Source organism: Argopecten irradians, chromosome 13, assembly GCF_041381155.1.
Source record: "Argopecten irradians isolate NY chromosome 13, Ai_NY, whole genome shotgun sequence".
NCBI classification, from domain to species: Eukaryota; Metazoa; Mollusca; class Bivalvia; order Pectinida; family Pectinidae; genus Argopecten; species Argopecten irradians.
In genome coordinates, this window is record NC_091146.1 from 10977061 (window position 1) to 11000153 (window position 23093).

Here is a 23093-nt window from a genome sequence, read left to right on the forward strand (position 1 = left end):
ACCATATACACGTGACTATAGTACCTGACCCGAACGAGCGACAACTATCAAGGACACACACGTGTCGATGTACATGTACGTGTAAAACCTAGTGTATATTGAAGTGTTTTATTAGTTCGTATTGGACATATGTTGGGATATAGCTGACAATACATTCATCCATTACTTCAATGAAATATTTTCAGGTGAGTGCAGTGTTTATTTTCAATTTGACATTGTTATTTGCAATATCGGGGCATGTGTATCTGAGACAAGACATGTTTAGAATGACACACGTGTGTCAAGTGTCCCGTGCTTTATATAGGGGGTTGGCCAGTGAAGGTTACTAAGCAGAGCAAAAGAAAAATTGCTGCCACTTCCTTAGATACCGCATCGTCATAACTAGGGGATGTCTCAGAAACAAGTTTTGAAAAAAATATTTCGTTATCTTTTTTTTTTTTAATTTCAAATGCATGTTTTTAACTTGCATTGTCAGCTTTAAGGATATTTTATATAAATCGATGTCATTTGGAGAAATTATGAACTATAAAAGTCAACAACAAAGGATTTTATTCAGCTATGAAATTTTAAAAAGTTTATGTTTGTGTGAATAACATATCATATCGGTATATGATTATATGATATTAAATGATCTGGGTTTTTCTAACACAAGACTGTCGAGATCATTCTACATGAGGAGTGGAATGTGCACATATGTAGCATGAATCTTTGAAGGAAGGTAAGCTTATATCGATTTTGATTATTGGGTAAACTATGAAATGTTCATAGAGGGAAAGGTACGTAGCTAGTATAAATTGTATATAATCAATTCAGTAAATTATTGTATAAAATATAATAATTTAGAACTCTAAGCCAATGACTAAATTACCCTCTTATCCATTATTCATGACCAAAGCACCCAAAAGTTCAACCATATGTTTTCCATGATAAATGTTACACGATGTGTCCAATTATTGACATCGATATGTGAGACCAAATCACACAACATTAATACAATATAGTCATTGACCATTTACAAAACCTGAGTATTCCGAATTTGCATATTACAAAGTTATCTGCACTTGCGGGTAGGTATTGATTGTGACGTCAGGTGTTTGCGAGCGTAACGTCATACTTTTCTGAGAAAACGACGTCAATTTCGCTCACAAAACAATGACGTAACAATCTATACCTACCCGCAAGGGAGCTAACTCTGTAATATGCAAAGACGGAATAGTGTACCATGTGAACTAAACTGTCGAGGAAAACTGTTATGTATGTGATCATCTGGAAAAGTCCGGATTGTAGTGTGCACGCTTTTAGTGGTAACTTCGTGTACGAAAATGGTTAGTTATTGAATAGTTGAACTTCTGTAGTCGTATTTTAAGAAATTGAATATAACCATTCTCCTTCGAGACGAACAATGATATCGAGGGATTTTGTCCTCGGTGGTAACCACTTGTTATGCAAATAGTTTCAAAACGAATGTTCCTCTGTCACATCCGAGTTTAATGTACAACAGTTTCATCAGAGGAGTTCCGATTGACACAAAAACGATTGAATGACACAATATTGCTATCATTCAAATGAATACATTTCATATATTTATGTGGTACAGTATTAAATAGCGTGCGTAGTCGGGTCGTGGTGAGGCTACGAAATCCCGATACATTACTACGTCTTCCACGAGTTCGAATCCTGTGAGGGGCAGCTGCCAGGTACAGAACGCTTGTTGGTGATTTTACTCCGGATTCTCTTACTTTCAATACCACCAAACCCTTACACATCCTGTCTGTTAATTTGACATTGAATTAACCAATCTAAATCAAATGATAATTAGTAATGTACGCAAACATTAATAAATTAAATCTGTTGAATCACCCAGAAACATATATACATGCGAAGTATTTGATTCAACAGTGTATCAGTGTCCATGAAGGGGATTTAATTTAATGTATAGACGTTCTACCCAAAGGCCAAAAGTCTGGTGTAATACACACACGTGTGTTGTCGTTGTTTATTTGCGTCCACTCCCACCATTAATACACAACAAAACTGCACTCATATCTACACATGATGTCCAATATTGCTGTCAAGTTTCATCGAAATTGAACCAGTAGTTGTTGGAACAAAAACTGAACTTTGAAAATATGTTACAGGTTGTTGACAAAAAATTGCAACAACAAAATATTTGTATAGTGACCTGGTTACCATGGAAACCAAATATTGTAAAATTATTACCAGTATGCACATCTACACATGGTAACCGCATACCTTATAGCCGGTTATTTTTGTGGAACAAAATTTTCAGATTTGATGTAAAAACTAGAAAATCATATTAGTGATTTTAAATTTTCGCGATATGGATTTAAGGGTAGATATCATTCAAGCTTTTTCAATATTCGTGGCTTAAATAGCAATATCCCGAGAAATCGTAAAACTATCATCACTGCGAAGGTTACCGGCCATACGTTAACTACATTTCATAGAAATGTTTCCTGTAGTTTAAGGGAGGAGTTGTCCTGTGTTCAAACAGACTACAAGCTGATTTCAGTACAATAACCCCTAACTACGCTACGGGGATTACTATGAAGACATGGTCGATCAAATTCAAACAATTATTCGTAATGTTACTACTTAAAAATGTTATCATCGAGAAATTATAAAACCATGCAGAGTTCAAAATACAAACAAAATGTGAAAATGTATACGAAAACATTTACATTGATTGGTGTTTAGCGGAATTAATATAACATATTGCCTAACAGGAAGTGTGTACATCAAAGTCTTTATACATAAATGAAAATATGCAAATTCGGAATTGCTGATAGGAAATGCTACTTTTGTAAAGAATATACAGAACGTTTTTTTAAACAATGTAGAAGCCTTAAAGAAATATATTATACCTGGGCACACTAAATACTTAATCTACTTATTAAAGGAAATGTAATTCGTGACTTCCGAGGGCGAATTGAACTTTCTATTTTAGTAAATAGTTGTTTGCATTATAAAATGTACAATTTGGAAGAATCGAAATGGAATTAAACAACTAATGAATGTAGAACATACAATAAGAGCAGATTTCTAATAAACTTTAGCTTTATTGTAAATCACAATAATAAAACCCCAGTTCCTATTGATGTAGTTTCCCAGAGGTATATAAAACAACTACATGTATAAAGTTAGATAATGAGATATTTACCTTGACTATATTATTCGAAACGAACGTTTTGTCAGGCTGATAAACAACTAATTATTTCAAATATTTATAGCGGAATATCATAAACAATCATTTACTACGCCTGTTTAATGTATATTGTATCAGGCAGTTAAATGCTCTAATATGTATGTCAGAATTGTTTCAAAATGATCCGTGAATAGATATTATACTAATACTGTAAAAGTAAAGCACTATGTTGGATACGTTATCCCAGAGGAAGAACGATCTGAAAATGAAAAGAGGACTCTTATTTTTGTCTGCTTTTCAAACTTAAACTCAGCTTTGACACCGATTCTGATAGATCGAAATAATTCTGTATTCGGAGTGCTCAAAAACAAAATGTAAACACAGTTAATGTAGGTATCAGAGACCATTGGTTGAAGCCATTACTTTAGCACTCTATACTTCCTTAAACATCCGTTACAATTGTACCTCGTAAAAGGCGAGTAAATTTAGGATCTTATCTTTTCTCTTCTTCCTAACTTACTTTATCCTTCCTAATGCCTCCCTTGGCACCGCCTCACTTTTGAGCACACTCGGGCACAATTTTCTATATTTTTTTGTAGGTTTCCAATTATTTTTATACATTTACATGCATTTATGTATTATATTTGTCCAAAACAAACATTAAAAAAGGTAGGGCGTTAGAATTGTACCTGCTGCCCCTATTGCATGATCGTAAAAGGCGACTAAATTTAGGATCTTATCTTTTCTCTTCTTCCTAACTGACTTCATCTTTCCTAATGCCTCCCTTGGCACCGCCTCACTTTTGGCCTTGAGTTGAGCGTTCGCCCCTGTGAGGAAGGCTCTGGGTTCTGTCCCCTGGCCGAGACACACCAAAGTCTATAAAAATGGTAGTTTCTGCTCCTGCTTAGCGCTCAGCATACAGGGAGTGGTTCGCCCGTTGTCAGTATAATGTGACCGGGTGGGGTGTGTTGTTTGGTGTCTTCGGCGGCATGCTTCAGTGATATAGCACTATAAAAAGGGCAATAGTTCCACTATACAAGAAGACACTACATGAATATACCGCAGTCTCCCAAATCACGCACTCCGCACAACATACACCCAACACACAGCATGCATGGGAGGCCGTCCTTACATGACCATAGCTGTTAATATGACGTTAATTAATCAAACAGACAAACAAACAAACAGACCTTAAACATCCTAATGTATAACGGTCGAATCGAAGTTACAAGTTGATATGTGCCATAATATTCATACTCACAAATCTAAACAAGCTTTTTATATGCTATTTACAACTAAATATTATCAACATTTTGAGAATTACAATACGAACAATTCTTTGTACATTTTTACTGCGTTATAAATAAAGTATGAAGTGACTTCATCGGATAAGTTTTCATCTTAACATACATGTACATAAAGCAGAACATTTTTTATACTCGCCATGTCATGTTTACAATGTAATGAGACACGTCAATAGGTATGTGCTTGGATGGAGCACAATAGTTAATGTAGTTATATCTGCTTAACCATGAACTAAGGTGACCCTGTACTCTTTCAATTTGTAAAATTAGGCCTGGGAATTAGTAAAACAAGTGTGTCTCGTATTTATAAACGTTAACTAGTGTTTTTTTATTATTTTCTTTTCAACTCAGAGTTGAGAATATTAAATTTAGTGAGCGTTATCTTTTATTCTTTTTATTTTCATAAAAATACCGATTCATGCCATATTATAAGACTCTTTCATATGTGGATATAAAGGATAGGGATATTCTACCCGAGGGTCACAAAATGTAGTAAAACCCGAGGCTTGCCGAGGGAAGAATATCCCTATCCTTCATATCCACTTATGAAAGAGTATTTTTCTTTCATACCTCGACGTTTTATTGCAATTTTACAGCTATAAAATCCCGCCATTTTGAAATAAATTTGGAGAAATCCAAGCTGAAAGTCAATTTTGCATACATGAAAAATTACGTGATATTTTCAACAAAAATTCCGTTGTTTGCATCTTTTATTGTAAAACCTGCTAAGTTTGTGAAAAATAATGTCAAAATTTTACAGAGGAAATATAAATTTTGTTGATGCCGTGGATGTTTATGAGTATTATAAGCATATTACGAATGCAGGCGGAGGCGCGCGGAGCCTATCAATTGTACAGAGAGCCAGCTGATTTCCGTGTTGGTCGTATCAACTCTAGCCATATCGATCTAGTGTTAACAAGTGTGTTTTTTTTATCTAAAATAGGTTTGTATATAATATACATATATTTTAAGGGTAACACTTGGAAATCACAAACAATATCGGTAGGTAATCAGTAAAGGCCTGGTTCTAAATATGACGATAGCAAAATTCGGCTTATACTGATAAATGGTATTTTTTAATTACTAAACCCTACAACCTGGTTAAAATAATATTGCATAATAAATAGCAAGGTTTAGTTGGGTGGTTATTTTAGCGTTATATCAACAGCCCGGGCGATAAAGAACGGCCTCCCATGTACACTTTACTTCTTGTTTAGTTATAATAATCTACCTACTGATCATACCCGACCGCACTCTATAGACCATTTTAAAATATCGTTCCGAAAACAGGATTGTGAATTAAAAAAAAATCATTTGACTTGAAGGGTCAGGGTGACCTATAGCTACATATGTTTCCTCTGTTGTCCTTCGAAACTTTTCACGTAGTACCGACCAACTGTGGCTTTTTTCTCTGTCGATCCGAAATACTTTGTTTGTTTGTTTGTTTGATTTATTAACGTCCTATTAACAGCTATGGTCATGTGAGGACGGCCTCCCATGTATGCGTAGTGTTGCGTGTATGTTGTGCGTGTTTTGGGAGACTGCGGTATATTCGTGTTGTGTCTTCTTGTATAGTGGAACTATTGCCCTTTTTATTGGCCACCGTGGCTGCAATGCTCCTGGTATGGTCCCGACCACTGTAGATAGATTTTTCCTAAAATCATATATCATTTGCAACAAAATACATAATAAACAATCATTAACACATTGCAGACATCTTGTTGATTAAATATAAAGGACCAGTTCCTTATTTGCTCCAAAACAATATCAAATTCATGTTCAATTTCGTAAAACGATGTAATATTCTCAAAAGTGAATATTTCTGAAAATGATTGAATATCCGTACGTGGCTTAAAGATTAAATATTTTTTTACAACTGTTGGAAACCACAAATTGCCAAATTTGGAGTGGTACACCAACTCTCTGTTTTTGTATACCAAAATATTTGTGATTATTCGGTCAATAATGTCATGAAACGATGATGAAATTCAAGAAAAATCTTAATCCGGTAAAGTTGCCAATTTATAGTTTTAAAGTTCGCAATTTAGAATTAATTAGAAAAACAATATTAATTTATTTTCAAACATATTCATGTTTACATCACTGAGGGTTAATTCGATGTTCCAAACAATTTGTATTGATAGAGCTATATACAATGAACTAGCAGTGTGTGGGTACCTCGATCAGAAAATGTAAGGGAATTCTATCATCATTTGCCTTAAATTCTAGTCTTGAATTTTCCTAAATTGTGCCTAAACGGTCATCTGACAGCATTTATTCTAAAAAGGATTTCATAGCAAACAATCAGCGATATTTCCCTTTTTGAGACCCGTCCCTCGGTACCCTAGAGTCAAACCGGTCGTGTTTAAATATAAATATTGTCTTAGTTTGTTTTCTTATACGTAGCGTATCTCACTTCCGACAGGATTTCTCGAAGTTTTTTTTATTCGTTTTTTATTCTCAGCTTTCTAAGAAGATGTTGTTCTGTCCGCTATATATATTTCTTTGTTGGGTTGCTAATTTTATGAAAACGACATACACGGAAATATAAAGTTCTGAGAACACTAGATGAACCCTTATCTCTCCTATAAGGGCTATTAACATTAAGTGGTATACGTATATACATAAGTGTAGAGATACTTATTTGAAGGAGACCACTCTTTATTCATAAGATATTGCACATATTATGTATTGTCGAGTGTAAAGATAGTATACTTTATATCATTCAAATATTTGTAAATACTTTGAGTGTTTTGGTCTCTTAATGTTTTCCTGTTTGGTCATAAAAGTACGCTGTTTTCTGCATATGAGTAATTGTATTAAAGGGACAGATCAGAGTGTACCGTAATACTAGCTGGCGTCGAACTTTAGTTGACGTAAATGGCGGGGAGCATATAATCATTTGCATAAAAAGTTGAATAATGTTCTGTACCTTGCCTATCAGATGCCCCTCATACAAGCTACTTCGTGTCAGATAGCGACATAAGGATACATGTAACCGAGCGTCGTTTTTAGACAAAAAAAGGAAAAAGATGAAAACATACAAGAAAAAATGATTTAAAATAAAAACCGTTACCTTTTACATAGAGAAAACAAATAATAAAAAGATAATAAGCGTTATGATATCGAGTTCGAATAGGTCATCCGATTAAGTCATAGCCGTAAGCAAATGGAAAACATGAAATACAAATGTGAACAAAAAGTATATTGATATTATAATAAATGTAGTTTTGTGTGGATTGGATATTTGTTAATTCATCCATACGCATAATATGGGTATCCAACGAGTCACATAAAAAGTCGTTCATCTCAACAAACTTGGTAGCCCTTCATTCCAATATGCTACAGGCTCAATATCGCGTCTCTAGGCCTCATAATTATTGACGAGAAGTCGTTTAAATATTATAGCCTATTTGACATTTATGACCTTGAATGGTAGTCATGTAAATTCATTTGATCATACTCCGTAGTCCTTTATTCCAGCTTACTACAGGCTTAATATTACAGGTTTCTAGACTTCTTAGTTATTGGCCCTGCAGGTAGAGCGTTAGAATTTTACCTGCTCCCCCAATGCATGATTGTAAAATGCGACTGAATTACGGATCTTTCCCTTCTTCCTAAGGTCTCCCTTGACACCACCTCACCTTTGGTCTTCTGTTAAGCGCTTGCCCCGATTAGGTCAACCTAATTAAAATTAGATTTGTAATTCTGTTCCACTCCAATGCCTTACGTTACGCTTCAATACAAGATGTAACACCCCGTTTGGGGTCACCTCATTTGAACAAACTTGGTAGCCTTTCATCCAATCATCCTACCGTCTCAAATATCAGGTATTTTAGATATTCATAAGTAGACGGACGAAGCATGATGTCCATAGGTCATATTAATCGAGCCAAAACCATCTGTTTTGCTGTAATATCTTTGATGTAAAACTCGCATTATCGCATCATTTTTTATAAGTAACAGTGAAAAGGGCTTTGGAGTTAACTTTGGAAACTATTCATAACAGAATGATATGATTTTGACATAATTACTTATAAGATATTAGTCACCATCCATTCAAGGTTTCTATATCATATGTAAATAAAAAGTACTTGTTATGCATGAGTGAATAACATCACGTGATTACCCACATGTGTATATGCATAAAGTGATCTGGTTTTTTCAAACAAAGGACAGTCCAGTTAATTGCACTCGAGGAGAGAGGAATGTTTACAGATAAAGAAGAAACTTTTAAGGTAAGTTTATACAGGTTTTAATATAAATATATATATCTCTTAAAATGTTCCTAGATGAAAAAGTATCTAGTATCAGTAGTATCTTATCAATTCAGTAAATCATCATGAACTAGAACAATGACTAACTACTCCACCCTGGTATCCCTTATTTTCATGATAACTGTTACTGAAACATGTGATTCTATATTACATCAGTTTTAAAAAAAATGGTCAAAAAACTAAGAAAATATTGGTCATTAGCAAAATGTGCCCGCCATTGCTACGACATATCATTTTAAAATGCTCCACCGTTGGCAAATGGTATTCTTCTCTGTCCAAAACAAGATAAGACCAATCAGTATTTTATATGTCTCATTATATTCTGTTAAAGTTTGTTACTTATTGAAAAGAGCTAAAGAAACTGATTAGGAATAATATTTGGCTTTCTGGGAATATTTTGCTGCGTCAAGCAAAATATGAAATGCTGCGTCAAGCAAAATATGAAAAATTTACTGAAAAAATACATTTTTTCATCTTTAAATGCTATTTTTTCATTTTCCGCGTACAAATCACCACATATATTGGATTATTTGATGCTGATCCTTGTTGTTCTATTGTAGTCATTTTGATTCATTATTTGTTCCATTCGGTTAAAACATGTTATAACTATTTTTCACATTTAAGTTAAATCGATATGGCAGTCATCTTCTTAATGGCGACAAAACCGGAAGTTCATCCCAACTTATGCAATATTAAGATTTTGATTTGTGATCAGTGAGTCATAAGGGTTCAGAAAATATTGGTTCGGAGGATTTGGGGGTTGCATGTGGGACCCTTCTAGCATATGGCCTTAACCATACTGCTAAGTTTCATTGAAATCGGTCCAGTATTTAAGGAGGAGTTAGACAGACGTACGGAGAGACAGAAAAACTGATTCCGTTTTACCTCCCAGCTTTGTTACAGGGGTATTATAAAATTATTATTTGAATCCCGAAAAATCCTTTGTACCATGTACAAAGTACTGATTGAGCATGCACCAAGAGAAATATAATTATTTTAAATCATTCTTGCGTTAAAACGTGCTACAAAATTATATTTTTCCCTATAAAACAGGAGTTTATTTTGCACCATTTAAAAGTTTCAGCTTCAGATAAAAATATATAAAAAAAAATAAATGCATCCCGATATCTAAGATGGCTGCATTGTATTTAAGTCATGTCGTTTCATTTTTATATACAAAATGCAATTGACAAATTATTTAAAAGGGGAAAACCTGTATATGAAATATCAAAGGGATTCCCTTCAGATCACTAGCGGTAACAAACTTACACTATCAAAATCCAAGATGGCTGCTTGTCGGTCATCTTGTTGACCGATTGGTCTCAACATACAATACAATGTATATATAATTAGACGAACCCATATATGAATTTAAGAAATATCTATTTAATATTTTCTGAGAAATAGCGGCAACAAACGTAGGCAATATTTCTTCACGTGAATTTCATGTGAAAAAACACGTTTATTTAACGTGAAAAAATATATATATTGCTTCTGTATGGTCACTAGGGGGAGCTAACAAGCATAACATATACTAAAGTAATATAGAGATATTATAATATATGCTGTCTGATATATGTACACAGGAAATGATTTTCACTAGAAATTCACGTGATTTTTTTCACATACAATTCACGCGAATTCAAGTGAAAACAAATCACGTAAATTTCACGTGAAATTCACTTTGTTTGCCCTGATTCACGTAAAATTCATTTGAGGAAATATTGCCTGTAGTGAACTCACTGTTGGACAAATTTGCCGTAAACACAAGCAAGAACACGGGGCTGAGAAAAAAATAATATCACAAAAAATATGTCAATCCCGATCAGATCCTTTGCCATACGAAAATATGACAATACCAAAATATAGCAAACAACGTATATGCGTTACAATCAATACATGTCGGCATCCGCAATAACGTGTCTGTCGTCGGCGTGCTATTTACTTTTACTTTCCAAGGGTGCACCACAGGTTATGATTATATATTTGCTTTGCTACTAAACCCTATTTATGATAATTTCCCAAATTAACATTGTCAGTTAGGCTCTGGGGTACTAACTTCATAAGAATTAAATAGGTCACAAACAGACTCATGGCAAGACAGCGGAAACTACTGGCACCTACCCGCCAAATGATAGACTGTTCTATCAAATAATATTTTGCTCAATGCAGTTTTACTTTCATACTTTTTTTTTCTATTTTTACTTTAAGACGGGAATAAATACTTTAAATGTAAATATACACATTAGTTGTCATATGTTTTTTTCTTCATTAATCCTATATGCTGAAAAATACATTTGTAAATAAAGAAATTTTAATGAATCGGTATGACTGCTATTGTTTTCCATCCGTCAATATCGTGTAATTGTGGAACGGGAAAGGGGTATATAATAGTGTTTTACACGGCATGTATGTATATTCGTACACACCGGATAATGCTATCAGTGAAAGGTACGTAGTGAACTACAGTATTTAACTATAATTATAATAATGCTTTTAGTTTTACATATTTGAGTTTACAAAAGTTACCTACGTGGCCCCATATAGTATTTATGTATCCTGAATCTACAATATTTGTTGGGGGAATTGGTGTCTAGGCCCTGCAGGTATAGAAACCTGCTGCCCCTATTGCATGATTAAAAGGCGACTAAATTTAGGATCTTATCTTTTCTCTTCTTCCTAACTGACTTTATCTTTCCTAATGCCTCCCTTGGCACCGCCTACATTTTGGCCTTGAGTTGAGCGTTCGCCCCTATGAGGAAGGCTCTGGTTCTGTCCCCTGGCCGAGACACACCAAAGTCTATAAAAGTGGTAGTTTCTGCTCCTGCTTAGCGTTCAGCATACAGGAGTGGGACGACTGTTCGCCCGTTGTCAGTATAATGTGACCGGGTGGGGTGTGTTGCTTGGTGTCTTATGCTTCAGTGATATAGCACTATAAAAAGGGCAACAGTTCCACTATACAAGAAGACACAACACGAACATACCGCAGTCTCCCAGTACACTCACCTAATACGCAACACACCGCATACATGGAGGCCGTCCTTACATGACCATAGCTGTTAATAGGACGTTAATAAATCAAACAAACAAACAAACAAAAAGAATTGGTGTCTTGGGTAGCAGATATTTATCTATAATTTCGTTAATGTGCTTACCTATAGTTCTATATCGTTCCAATTAATATTATTATTACGGTATAAAAACCATATCATCGGACATGTTCAATAAGATACTGTGCATTTTTTGACGAAGAGATACAGCCCTACACATGTCACTCTATCTGGATTTGTATCCTGCCATTCATGCATTTAATCCATAGCACGGTGTTGACTCATTCTTGATCAAAATTCTATTTTTCGTATATGTTAATCTCTTGGACATAAACGAGTTTCCGTTCCGGGAACTGAAAACAGGTTAAAGTAGTCAATAGCATCCGATATGATATCTGGCGAGTCGATGAACCTTATGTCTTTCACAAACTCACATATGTGTATACGTCACGAATATCTCGTCCATTGTCCTCGAGATCTGGCAGTCGCCTATAGCATTAATTATCTTCGTTTGATATATCAAATTCCATATCAGAATCGTTTTCTGAATAATATTCCACATTAACATGTCTCGTATATGGTGTCTCTCATCTAAATTACGTAGTTACGTGCTAATCGGCGGAGTGACAACAATAATTGAGATATAAAAGTTGTATAAAGTACCGAAGTTGAAACGCTGTGCAACATCTTACGACTTACGATATTCAGACGTCAGTAATTAGATCCCTCTAACCTAAAGTAAGCTTGTATTTGTTTTATTTTCATTTTGTGTTTCTACTGTATCTTATTCTGATGAAAAACATAATTTGGCCCAATACATGGATACATTTAAGAACAAACCGCTTCAATAACGTCATTATTTTGCGACCGTTTCCTATCGCAGCAGAGTTAAACCCCGCAAATACGCTGTGTATTTCTTCTATAATATCTTATTTTGTAGTATTTACAGCAATTTCTATCGTTTTGATATTATCACTGTAATCCAAAAGACTTCTGCTATTTTTAACAAATTATCCTCTGCTGAAAAGTAAATGGGTTTCTCAAAAACCATTGCCTTGTTCATCATATTGTTCCATACGTCATATTTCCTAATCTTTACGTCATGTATTAAAATGTGGTTTTGTTTTGACAAAGTGGGACATTAAAAAGTCACTATGTACCATGGATTATTTCAAAATGAAATATTTCGCTGTATAAATGATAGAGTCGTGATTCTAGGTTCATTTGAGACCAATATAACGATAGTCTGTTGAAAATCAAGCGAGTTATACGCCACGCACACGGGATTACTTGAAATGGGACATATATGTACACTCTGGCAGCCAGCCAACAATGTACATATATGTACACTCTGGCAGCAAGAGGGTTAAGTGTTGGAAATTTACATGTCAATCCAAGCAATATATCACTACCGTCATCGTTTTTAGTTCAGCAAATACGACTTTTCTTATTTTTTAATTTCTTCACATGATTTACGATAATTTACCCTATATGAATTACTGTAATGGAACAACATTTTGACAGCTCATATTAATATCTGTTATTTTAGACTGTAGTGTTACAATTAAATTCTATAGTAGATACTCGTATTTTATAGGATGATTATTATCAATAATTTAGATTGGGTGTGTTGGAATATTATTTTACATTTCTGGAATTTGATTTTAAATTTAGCTTAAATTTATGGTATATATTCATTTTTTGCAACAACATTGTGTTTTGTTTGTTTGTTTGTTTGACTAATACAGCCAGGGTCATCTAAATAGGCAGTGCGTAATGTGTATGAAGTGCATATTGCTTTTTTGACCGATCAATCATCAAGATGGCCGGTAGGCCGCCATTTCGGATTTTGATACTTGAAGTGTGTTATTGCTTTTTTCTCAAAATGTAAAGGTTTATGTCTCAAATTGCATATGCATGTTCACCTAGTTCACCTAGGACCCTTGTTGTGCATATTGCTTTTTGGAACCGATCGGTCAGCAAGATGATAGACATGCAGCCATTTTGGATTTTGATAGTTTGTTAACGCTATTTCTCAGAAAGTACTGATGGTTTTTTCCCATAATTAGCCCACCATCTGATGATGGTGGGCTATTCAAATCGCCTTTCGTCCGTGGTCCGTGGTCCGTCGTCCGTCCGTCCGTCCGTCCGTCCGTTAACAATTCTTGTTACCACTATTTCTCAGAAAGTGCTGAAGGGATTTTTTTTAAATTTCACATGTAGGTTCCCCTTGGACCCTTGTTGTGCATATTGCATTTTTGGGACCGATTGGTCAACAAGATGGCCGACCGGCGGTCATCTTGGATTTTGATAGTTAAAGTTTGTTACCGCTATTTCTCAGAAAGTACTGAAGGGATCTTTCTCAAATTTCATATGCATATTTCCCTAGGACCCTAGTTGTGCATATTGCATTTTGGGACCGATCGGTCAACAAGATGGCCGACCGGCGGCCATCTTGGACTTTGATAATTGAAGTTTGTTACCGCTATTTCTCAAAAGGTACTGAAGGGGTCTTTCTCAAATTTCGTATGTAACTTCCCCTAGGACCCTAGTTGTGGATATTGCATTTTGGGATCGATCGGTCAACAAGATGGCCGACCGGCCCCTAGTTCTAATTTCACTCCACTGTAGATGTGATTATAAACAATGTTGGCTGTACTGTCAAAATCAGTTTCAGCTCTTATTTGTATGTGTAAAACCAAAACTTATGAATTGTAAGTATTATAATTCCCGAAATGTTTATAACTTTTTGTGGTAAATAACATAAAAAACTCATATTGATTCGTCAGTATGGAAAGTACGGCATGTATGCATTTATTTAAATGACCGACTGCTATTTACCCGATTGGCCCCACCTCTCCAAATTACGTAACAATCCATACATGATTTTATTAATGTCAATCTTATCAAACCTAGTGATAACAAGGATATGTGTTTTAATCAGATTGTTTAGGGACGGACAGACGGACGCCGCTCCATAAAGAAGCTTATCGGCCCTCCGGTCGAGATGAGCTAAAAATGCTTTACCTAAAAAATTCAATCCGACAAAAATGAGATACAAGGCAATGAAAGACGGCATTTAGGAAATTAGAGAAAGTTTTAGTTATACTTTTATATGTTTCCGTTTGTCTCAGGTAACAGCATAATCATTGAACCCGATGTGATAATTGTCTGAAGTGGAACAAATTATTGCATTGACATTGGCTTCTACAGCATCTCCTGTTATAAGTATGGAGAATACGACTGTCAGAGATTCCGACAGCGACTCTGATACCAACACCAGCGAATCACATCCAGGTCCCGATGGCGCCTTTAACACTAGTATGGCGCAGGTCGCTGTATGTTCGTCGAATGAAACATTCGAATGTTCCGCAATATCTATACCATCCGAAGATAAAGAAAGGAAAAATGGTAAGATTGATCATTCAATTTTGTGTAATATAAAACGTGTGTACTTTGTGTGTGATATATGACGTGTGTACATTGTGTGTGATATAGGACGTTACTTTGTGTGTGATATAGGACGTTTGTACAGTGTGTGTGATATAGGACGTGTGTACTTTGTGTGTGATATAGGACGAGTGTACTTTGTGTGTGATATAGGACGTGTGTACTTTGTGTGTGATATAGGACGAGTGTACTTTGTGTGTGATATAGGACGAGTGTACTTTGTGTGTGATATAGGACGAGTGTACTTTGTGTGTGATATAGGACGAGTGTACTTTGTGTGTGATATAGGATGTGTGTACTTTGTGTGTGATATATGATGTGTGTACTTTGTGTGTGATATAGGATGTGTGTACTTTGTGTGTGATATAGGACGAGTGTACTTTGTGTGTGATATAGGACGAGTGAACGTTGTGTGTGATATAGGACGAGTGTACTTTGTGTGTGATATAGGACGAGTGTACTTTGTGTGTGATATAGGATGTGTGTGCTTTTGTGTGTGATATAGGACGAGTGTACTTTGTGTGTGATATAGGATGTGTGTACTTTGTGTGTGATATAGGATGTGTGTACTTTGTGTGTGATATAGGATGTGTGTACTTTGTGTGTGATATAGGACGAGTGTACTTTGTGTGTGATATATTACGTGTGTACATTGTGTGTGATATAGGACGTGTGTACTTTGTGAGTGATATAGACGTGTGTAGTTTTGTGTGTGATATAGGACGTGTGTACTTTGTGTGTGATATAGGACGTGTGTACATTGTGTGTGATATAGGTCGTGTGTACTTTGTGTGTGATATAGGGCGTGTTTACATTGTGTGTGATATAGGTCGTGTGTACTTTGTGTGTGATATAGGGCGTGTTTACATTGTGTGTGATATAGGTCGTGTTTACATTGTGTGTGATATAGGTTGTGTGTAGTTTGAGTTTGATAAAGGATTGGTTCTTTTTGTGTACGAGTCCTATATCACACAACACAAACAACATTTTAATGAAATATGTTTTAAAATCAAAATTAAAACTATTGTTGCAAGTAACATCAGACATTGGGTTTTTCATTCGGGTAGCATCCAAGTACGCACAAAAAACCGCATTGCGTCATTACGTGAAGACGTCGTCCAGAACGACGTAGCAGTATATGGTATACATATCACTACATCTACGGAAATTATAAGAGAATTAGGGTCTCATAAATTCCCTTTTTTGTTGGTAAGGTTATAAAGTGTCAGTCCCGAGAAATATTTTGCGTTACGTAACCATGAAATAACTACCTTCTACATGAATAATTTATCTATCTAAGATTTTTATTTCAAATTAATAGGAATTTAAATATCTCATCCTTTTAGCTTTATTTAATGTATTTTCCATTTTGTTCTTTAGCATCGCCTGTTAGTTTTGGAAAATCAAATTGTGAAAGATTCCTACTCCTATTTTGACTCTAACAGCTGCGAATCAAAACCAAGTCCCGAAGATACCGGAACTACTGCAGTGGTAGAAATCGCTGTATGTTCGTCGGGTGAGACACTCAACGAGTCCTCATTGTCTAAAACTTCCGAAGAAAAAAGGGAGATAAATGGAAAGAAGGACTTCTCAATGATCCAAGATAAAGACGGTCCCACCAGACGATCTGTCAATAACAGCCGAAGTTGGTGGTACATCATTAAAATTTCCCGCTGATAAAGACGATCCACGTATGTACTTAATAACATATCAGATGTGATGACAGATTTGTGTGTGTGATATAGGACGTGTGTAGTTTGTGTGTGATATAGGACATGTGTACTGTGTGTGATATAGGACGTGTGTACTTTGTGTGTGATATAGGACGTGTGTGCTTTGTTGTGACATAGGACGTGTGTACTATTTTTGATATATAAGATGTGTGTTCTTTGTGTGTGATTAATAGAATCTTACATGGGTCTGTCAAGTGGACAGCGATATCTCAACCCGGGGGAAATTTTTGGCTGGTCAACCCGAGGCTTTATCTTTCACGAGGGTTGAGATATCCCTGTCCACTTGATAGACCCATGTTTGATTCTTTTTTCTCCCATACTTTGTAGAAAAAAAACACGAAATTCCTATTTGTTTCCAGCTGTTTCGTTTCGCCATTATGCAGGAACGTCGTTATGCGGCAAAATTGATGACGTCATTTACAATGCACGCCGCATTTATTGATGAAGTAACGTAATTGTCTTGCGCCTGTGAGCTGTCTTACACTCCCCTGTGTAAGATAGAGATTTTTCCCTAGCAACCACGGGATATCCCTGTGAAGTATGGGGGAAATAGGACATGTGTACTTTGTTTGTGATATAGGACGTGTGTGTACTTTGTTTGTGATATAGGACGTGTGTACTTTGTTTTGTGATATAGGACGAGTGTACTTTGTTTGTGATATAGGACGTGTGTACTTTGTTTGTGATATAGGACGTGTGTACTTTGTTTGTGATATAGGACGTGTGTACTTTGTGTGTGATATAGGATGATAGGACTTGGGTGTGATATAGGACTTGTGTACTTTGTGTGCGATAAAGGACGTGTGTACTTTGTGTGTGATATTGGACGTGTGTACTTTGTGTGTGTGATATAGGATATGTGTACTTTGTCTGTGATACAGGACGTGTGTACGTTTTTGACAATATAGCACGTTACTTTGTGTGTGATATAGGACGTATGTACTTTGTGCGTGATACAGGACGTGTGTACTTTGTGTGTGATATAGGACTTGTGTACTCTGTGTGTTTGATATAGGATGTGTGTATGTTGTGTGTGATATATGGCGTGTGTGATTTGTTCGTGATATATGACGTGTGTACTTTGTGTGTGATATAAGACGAGTGTACTTTGTGTGTGTGATATAGGACGTGTGTACTATGTGTGTGATATAGGACGTGTGTACTTTGTGTGTGATATAAGACGAGTGTACTTTGTGCGTGATATATGACGAGTGTACTTTGTGCGTGATATATGACGAGCGTACTTTGTGCGTGATACAGGACGTGTGTACTTTGTGTGTGAAATATGATGTGTGTACTTTGTGTGTGAAATATGACGTTGTGTACTTTGTTTGCGATATAGGTCGTGTGTACTTTGTGTGTGATATAGGACGTGTGTACTTTGTGTGTGATAAAGGACGTGTGTAGTTTTGAGTGTGATAAAGGATTGGTTTATCTTGTGTATGAGTCCTATATCACACAACAGAAACAACATTTTGATTAAATATGTTACATATTGAGATTATTCAACATTTTAAAACTAAAATCAAAAATTAAAGATATTGTTGTAACATAGTACTATTGGGGTTTTCCATTCGGGTAGCATCCAAGTACGCACAAAAAGATTGCATTGCGTCATTACGTCAAGACGTCGTTCAGAACGACGTCACGATACATGTTAAACATATTACAAATTTAACGGAATTATAGAGGAAACATGGTCTCATAAATTCCCTTTTTGGTTGGTAAGGTTATAAAGTGTCAGTCCCGAGAAATATTTTGCGTTACGTAACCATGAAATACCTACCTTCTACATGAATAATTTATCTATCTGCTTATTTCAAATTAATAGGAATTTATATATCTCATCCTTTTAGCTTTATTTAATGTATTTTCCATTTTGTTCTTTAGCATCACCTGTTAGTTTGGAAAATCAAAGTAAGAAAGATTCCAACTCCGAATCTGACTCTAACGGCGGCGAATCAAATCTAAGTCCCGAAGATACCGGAACTACTGCAGTGGTAGAAATCGCTGTATGTTCGTCGGGTGAGACACTCAAGGAGTCCTCATTTCCTGAAACTTCCGAAGAAAAAAATGAGATAAATGGAAAGAAGGACTACTCAATGATCCAAGATAAAGACGGTCCACCAGACGATCTGTCAATAACAGCCGAAGTTGGTGGTACATCATCAAAATCTCTCGATGATAAAGATGATCCACGTATGTAGTTCATGATATAACAGATGTGATGACATATTTGTGTGTGTGATATAGGACGTGTGTACTTTGTGTGTGATTTCGGACATGTGTACTGTATGTGATATAGGATGTGTGTACTTTGTGTGTGATTTTCGGACATGTGTACTGTATGTGATATAGGACGTGTGTACTTTGTGTGTGATATATGACGTGTGTACATTGTGTGTGATAAAGGTCGTGTGTACTTTGTGTGTGATATAGGATGTGTGTACTTTGTGTGTGATATAGGGCGTGTTTACTTTGTGTGTGATATTTAAGTGTATGCTTTGTTGTGATATTGGACGTGTGTACTTTGTGTGTGATATATGACGTGTGTACATTGTGTGTGATATATGACGTGTGTACTTTGTGTGTGATATAGGACTTGTGTACTTTGTGTGTGATATAGGCGTGTGTACTTTGTGTATGATATATGACGTGTGTACTTTGTGTGTGATATAGGACTTGTATACTTTGTGTGTGATATAGGACGTGTGTACTTCGTGTGTGATACTGGACGTTTGTACTTTGTGTATGTGATATAGGTTGTGTGTATGTTGTATGTAATATAGGACGTGTGTACGTTTTGAATAATATAGCACGTTACTTTGTGTGCGATATAGGACGTGTGTATGATATAGGATGTGTGTTTTGTTGTGTGTAATATAGAACGTTACTATGTGTTTGATATATGGCATGTGTAATTTGTGTGTGGTATAGGACATGTGTACTTTGTGTGTATGATATATGACGCGTGTACTTTGTGTATAATTTATGACGTGTGTACTTTGTGTTTGATATACGACGTGTGTGCTTTGCTGTGATATAGGACGTGTGTACTATGTTTGATAAATAGGACATGTGTTTCTTTGTGTGTGATATATGACATGTGTACTTTGTGATATAGGACGTGTGTACTTTGTGTTTGATATAGGACGTGTGTACTTTGTGTGTGATACAGGACATGTGTACTTTGTGTGATATATGACGTGTGTACTTTGCGTGTGATATAGGACTTGTGTACTTTGTTTGTGATATAGGACGTGTGTTACTTCGTGTGTGATACTGGACGTTTGTACTTTGTGGGTATGATATAGGATGTGTGTTTGTTGTGTGTAATATAGAACGTTACTATGTGTTTGATATATGACGTGTGTACTTTGTGTGGGATATAGGACGTGTGCACTTTGTGTGTGTGATATAGGACGTGTGTACTTTGTGTGTGTGATATATGACGTGTGTACTTTGTGTGGGATATAAGACGAGTGTACTTTGTGTGTGATATAGGACGTAAGTACTTTGTGTGTGGTATAGGACATGTGTACTTTGTGTGTGATATAGGATGTGTGTACTTGTGTGTGATATATGATGTGTGTACTTTGATTGTGTGTGATATATTGTTGTGTGTATGTGCATTTGTATGTGTGATATAGGACGTGTGTACTTTGTGTGTGTGTATAGGACGTGTGCACTTTGTGTGTGTGATATAGGACGTGTGTATTTTGTGTGTGTGATATAGGACTTTGTGTGTGTACTTTGTATGTGTGATATAGGACGTGTGTATTTGTGTGTGTGATATAGGACGTGTGTACTTTGTGTTGTGATATAGGACGTGTGTACTTTGTGTGTGGTATATGACGACGTACTGTGTGCGTACAGGACGTGTGTACTTTGTGTGTGAAATATGATGTGTGTACTTTGTGTGTGAAATATGACGTGTGTACTTTGTTTGCGATATAGGACGTGTGTACTTTGTGTGTGATATAGGACGTGTGTACTTTGTGTGTGATAAAAGGACGTGTGTAGTTTGAGTGTGATAAAGGATTGTTTATCTTGTGTATGAGTCCTATATCACACAACAGAAACAAACATTTTGATTAAATATGTTACATATTGAGAGATTATTCAACATTTTAAAACTAAAATCAAAAATTAAAAGATATTGTTGTAACATAGTACTATTGGGGTTTTCCATTGTAGGGTAGCATCCAAGTACGCACAAAAAGATTGCATTGCGTCATTACGTCAAGACGTCGTTCAGAACGACGTCACGATACATGTTAAACATATTACAAATTTAACGGAATTATAGAGGAAACATGGTCTCATAAATTCCCTTTTTGGTTGGTAAGGTTATAAAGTGTCAGTCCCGAGAAATATTTTGCGTTACGTAACCATGAAATACCTACCTTCTACATGAATAATTTATCTATCTGCTTATTTCAAATTAATAGGAATTTATATATCTATCCTTTTAGCTTTATTTAATGTATTTTCCATTTTGTTCTTTAGCATCAACCTGTTAGTTTGGAAAATCAAAGTAAGAAAGATTCCAACTCCGAATCTGACTCTAACGGCGGCGAATCAAATCTAAGTCCCGAAGATACCGGAACTACTGCAGTGGTAGAAATCGCTGTATGTTCGTCGGGTGAGACACTCAAGGAGTCCTCATTTCCTGAAACTTCCGAAGAAAAAAAGGAGATAAATGGAAAGAAGGACTACTCAATGATCCAAGATAAAGACGGTCCACCAGACGATCTGTCAATAAACAGCCGAAGTTGGTGGTACATCATCAAAATCTCTCGATGATAAAGATGATCCACGTATGTAGTTCATGATATAACAGATGTGATGACATATTTGTGTGTGTGATATAGGACGTGTGTACTTTGTGTGTGATTTCGGACATGTGTACTGTATGTGATATAGGATGTGTGTACTTTGTGTGTGATTTCGGACATGTGTACTGTATGTGATATAGGACGTGTGTACTTTGTGTGTGATATATGACGTGTGTACATTGTGTGTGATAAAGGTCGTGTGTACTTTTGTGTGTGATATAGGATGTGTGTACTTTGTGTGTGATATAGGGCGTGTTTACTTTGTGTGTGGTATTTAAGTGTATGCTTTGTTGTGATATTGGACGTGTGTACTTTTGTGTGTGATATATGACGTGTGTACATTGTGTGTGATATATGACGTGTGTACTTTGTGTGTTGATATAGGACTTGTGTACTTTGTGTGTGATATAGGGCGTGTGTACTTTGTGTATGTTACTATATGACGTGTGTACTTTGTGTGTGATATAGGACTTGTATACTTTGTGTGTGATATAGGACGTGTGTACTTCGTGTGTGATACTGGACGTTTGTACTTTGTGTATGTGATATAGGTTGTGTGTATGTTGTATGTAATATAGGACGTGTGTACGTTTTGAATATATAATAGCACGTTACTTTGTGTGCGATATAGGACGTGTGTATGATACTTAGGATGTGTGTTTGTTGTGTGTAATATAGAACGTTACTATGTGTTTGATATATGGCGTGTGTGTAATTTTGTGTGTGGTATAGGACATGTGTACTTTGTGTGTATGATATATGACGCGTGTACTTTGTGTATAATTTATGACGTGTGTACTTTGTGTTTGATATACGACGTGTGTGCTTTGCTGTGATATAGGACGTGTGTACTATGTTTGTGATAAATAGGACATGTGTTCTTTGTGTGTGTATAATATATGACATGTGTACTTTGTGATATAGGACGTGTGTACTTTGTGTGTGATATAGGACGTGTGTACTTTGTGTGTTGATACAGGACATGTGTACTTTGTGTGATTATATGACGTGTGTACTTTGCGTGTGATATAGGACTTGTGTACTTTGTTTGTGATATAGGACGTGTGTACTTCGTGTGTGATACTGGACGTTTGTAACTTTGTGGGTATGATATAGGATGTGTGTTTGTTTGTGTGTAATATAGAACGTTACTATGTGTTTTGATATATGACGTGTGTACTTTGTGTGGGATATAGGACGTGTGCACTTTGTGTGTGTTGATATAGGACGTGTGTACTTTGTGTGTGTGATATATGACGTGTGTACTTTGTGTGG

General features: G+C 35.8%; 1 protein-coding gene and 1 long non-coding RNA gene across 2 annotated transcripts in view; both read left to right on the top strand.

The window, feature by feature from the left end:
* LOC138305978 (uncharacterized) overlaps positions 1 to 23093 on the top strand; it is a 285191-nt gene that overhangs the window by 86600 nt on the left and 175498 nt on the right. The window lies entirely within an intron of this gene.
* Positions 60 to 19187, top strand: LOC138306485 (uncharacterized). Its single transcript, XM_069246949.1, has 4 exons — positions 60 to 185; positions 8645 to 8708; positions 14932 to 15208; positions 18871 to 19187. The coding sequence occupies exons 3-4, from the start codon at positions 15028 to 15030 to the stop codon at positions 19185 to 19187; spliced, it is 498 nt and encodes a 165-aa protein (XP_069103050.1). The 5' UTR covers positions 60 to 185; positions 8645 to 8708; positions 14932 to 15027.

Coding starts and splice junctions, on each gene's coding strand:
- LOC138306485 (XM_069246949.1), top strand. CDS start 15,028: ATGGAGAATACGACTGTCAGAGATTCCGACAGCGACTCTGATACCAAC. Junction 15,209..18,870: donor AGATAAAGAAAGGAAAAATG/GTAAGATTGATC, acceptor TTTGTTCTTTAG/CATCACCTGTTAGTTTGGAA.